Raw genomic sequence first — 2,727 nt, 5'->3', positions numbered from 1 at the left:
GGAAAATGAAGGGATGCTGAGCCTGTAGTGCGGGCCTCACAGGGTGGAAATGAGGTTCGAGAAAAGAAAGCAATTGGAGGGTGCTCCTGAATGGTTCTTCCTCAGAGGGATGAGGGGGAGAACAATGACAACAGCTACAGGAAACAGTACTCAGGAGGCCCTGTGAGGTAGCTGTGGTTTTCATGGCTCTTTACAGAAGAGGAAACAGTCTCAGGGAGGCCTGGCTGCATGATTGGGTGACACACACAGGGAGTGTGGAGCTGGCCAGTGGTATGAACACTGTGCCAGGTGACTCACGCCAGTCCCTGGGGTTCCAAGTGTGGGGTGGCTGGGGTATAACTGGGGGAAGGGAAGACAGCCTCACTGTCCCTGTCCCTGACACCTGGCAGGCGGGGAGCTTTAAGGTGGCCACCCAGGAGAGGAACCCCCAGAGAGCCCAGATGAGGCTGCGGAGGCAGAATAAGGTGAGTGAGACTGTGGCATGGAGGGACCGCAGGGGATCAGAGGACAGGGCTCTTTTCCCCACCAGCTGGAGACCTCCGTATCAAGACAGTGGGGGCTTCCTCCCCAGCCCTGTCCTCCTATGGCCACTGGGCCTGGAAAACCTCCATTGGAGAGACCAGAGCAAGGGTCTGGGAAAGCAGAACTCAGAGTGGATGTGGGGAAGGGTAAGGCTGGGACCACAGGCCCTTGTGACTTGTTAAAATCCCACCATAGAGGTAACTAGGAGTGATTGCCAGACTTGGAGGTCAGCTGGAATAGAGGAGGCAGAGAATTGGGAAAGGTAGCTGAGGATCTTTGGCTGCTACAACTGGGAGACCTGGGGAGGGGGGTTCTGGGAGACAGGGGCTGATGGGATTTCATGGGACAGGGCCTTGGGCAGGCACCTCAGGGTCAATACTCATCACCACTACCCCTCCCACCTCTCCACCCCTCCATGGCACAGGGCGTGGTCCCCTTCCTGGGGGATTTTCTGACTCAGTTACACAGGTTGGATTCGGCCATCCCGGATGATCTGGATGTGAGTGAGCCTGGGGCAGGCTGCTTGGGAACCAGGATCCTGAGGCTTGGGAGGAGAGGGGCCTGGACGGAGCCCTTAGATCTCAGCCCTTGGAAAACCTCCTCTCCTGAGAGTCTCACAGCTGCTCCTGTGGGAGGGGGTGCCAGGCCCATCTCATTACCTCTGACTGACAGAGGCTCCATGGCAGTCACCAGCCCCTATCCCTGAGTGGTGAAGCTGCAGAGCTGCCTGACTGCAACGATGCTGAGCTGTGGGCTGAGCTGGACTCAGCCTCTCCCTATGGTAGTCCCATAATAGGAGGGTGAAATTGAGCCTTTCCAAGGACAGGCAATTCCAGGGTCACTGAGCACTTTCTTTCTATGAGAGACCTCAGTTTCTCTGTCTGTCATCTCAGAGGGTTGGGGCAGAAGGTCCCTGAGCCTCAGCTCCAATGACCCCTGCCCTAGAGCCCAGAGCCTGAGGCAGGTTCAAGTTCTGTCATGTGCACATCCCCTGACCCTGGTGGCCCTGGCAGTAGTGCAGCATGGGAAGGGATGGGGTGGGGCTGTTGTGGGCCAGGGACCTTTCTGATGGGCTCTATCTGACTTCCAGGGCAACAGCAACAAGAGGAAGAAGGTGAACAGCTGGGGCATTCTCGTTGGATGAGGTTGGGGATGTGGACGTCACAGTCCACCCTGGGCAGGACACTCCCTGGCTCCATCCTCTACATCTTAGGTTTACTGGGAGGGTTTGACACACACAGGAGGAGTAGGAGACCTATCCCAGTGGAGAGAGTAGGAAAGGCACTGGAATCAAAGACCAGTTCCTGCAGGAGGGGCTGTTCACATCCAACTCTGAGAACAGGCTGGGGGCTGCATGGGGCCCCTTCACAGAATGGCCCCAGGGACCAGCCCCTTCTCCCTGCCTGCCAAAGGTCCCCTCAGTGTCTTCCACCCAGGCCCTGTCAGCATCCTGTCCTCTGTCTCTAGGAGGTCCGAGTTCTGCAAGAAATGCAGCTGCTCCAAGTGGCTGCCATGAATTACAGGCTTCGGCCTCTGCAGAAATTTGTCACTTGTTTCTCAAGAATGGAGCAGCTCAGTGAAAAGGAGAGGTGAGGGCCTGGCACATGGGCAGAGGGTGGGAGAAGGCTCTCCATTTTTTTTTTAAATGTGGTCTGGCTCTGTCCCCCAGGCTGCACTGCAGTGTCACCATCTCTAATCACTGCAACATCTGCCTCCTGGGCTCAAGCCCTTCCTCAGCCTCCCAAGCAGCTGGCACTACTGCTATCCACCACCGTGTGCGGTTGTTCTCCTGTTGTTCTGGTACAGGTGGGGTTTCACGATGATGTCCAGGCTGCTCTCAAACTCCTGGCCTCAAGCAATCCACCCACCTCAGCCTCCCAAAGTACTGACAGTAAAGGTGTCAGCCACCCCACCTGGCCTAGAGGAGGCTCTCCTGTGGACTGCTGCAGAGAGCCTATGGCCATGACTCCACCACCAGCATCAAGCCCTGTTGCATGGGGACTGCTGGGGACCCAGGATTCCAGCTGGGCAGGCAATGAGAAGGGACCCGATGTGTGGCTCATGGTGGCCTCACAGCTGCCTCTCTGTCCTGCAGCTACAAGCTGTCCTGTCAGCTGGAGCCCGAATCCCAGTAGGCTGGAAACATCCTGCAGTGGCTGGGCCCTATTGGGATGCTGGCCAGAACACCGGCTCTGCATCATCCTT

General features: G+C 57.2%; 1 protein-coding gene across 1 annotated transcript; it reads left to right on the top strand.

The window, feature by feature from the left end:
• Window positions 1-440: 440 nt before the first annotated feature.
• Window positions 441-2,657, top strand: LOC112617867 (ral-GDS-related protein-like). The gene is made up of 5 exons (XM_025374522.1): window positions 441-464; window positions 947-1,021; window positions 1,613-1,636; window positions 1,990-2,111; window positions 2,618-2,657. The coding sequence occupies exons 1-5, from the start codon at window positions 441-443 to the stop codon at window positions 2,655-2,657; spliced, it is 285 nt and encodes a 94-aa protein (XP_025230307.1).
• The last annotated feature ends 70 nt before the right edge of the window (window positions 2,658-2,727 follow it).

The sequence above is a fragment of the Theropithecus gelada genome, unplaced genomic scaffold, assembly GCF_003255815.1.
Source record: "Theropithecus gelada isolate Dixy unplaced genomic scaffold, Tgel_1.0 HiC_scaffold_5357, whole genome shotgun sequence".
In the NCBI taxonomy this organism is placed as follows: Eukaryota; Metazoa; Chordata; class Mammalia; order Primates; family Cercopithecidae; genus Theropithecus; species Theropithecus gelada.
The sequence above is the reverse complement of the archived record's forward strand: the minus strand, read 5'-3'. Positions and strand labels throughout refer to the sequence as shown.

Excerpts from the sequence above, each read along its gene's own strand:
- LOC112617867 (XM_025374522.1), top strand. The coding sequence starts at position 441 with ATGAGGCTGCGGAGGCAGAATAAG. Across the intron at positions 465-946 it reads GGCTGCGGAGGCAGAATAAG|GGCGTGGTCCCCTTCCTGGG; the intron begins GTGAGTGAGACT and ends TCCATGGCACAG. Across the intron at positions 2,112-2,617 it reads CAGCTCAGTGAAAAGGAGAG|CTACAAGCTGTCCTGTCAGC; the intron begins GTGAGGGCCTGG and ends TCTGTCCTGCAG.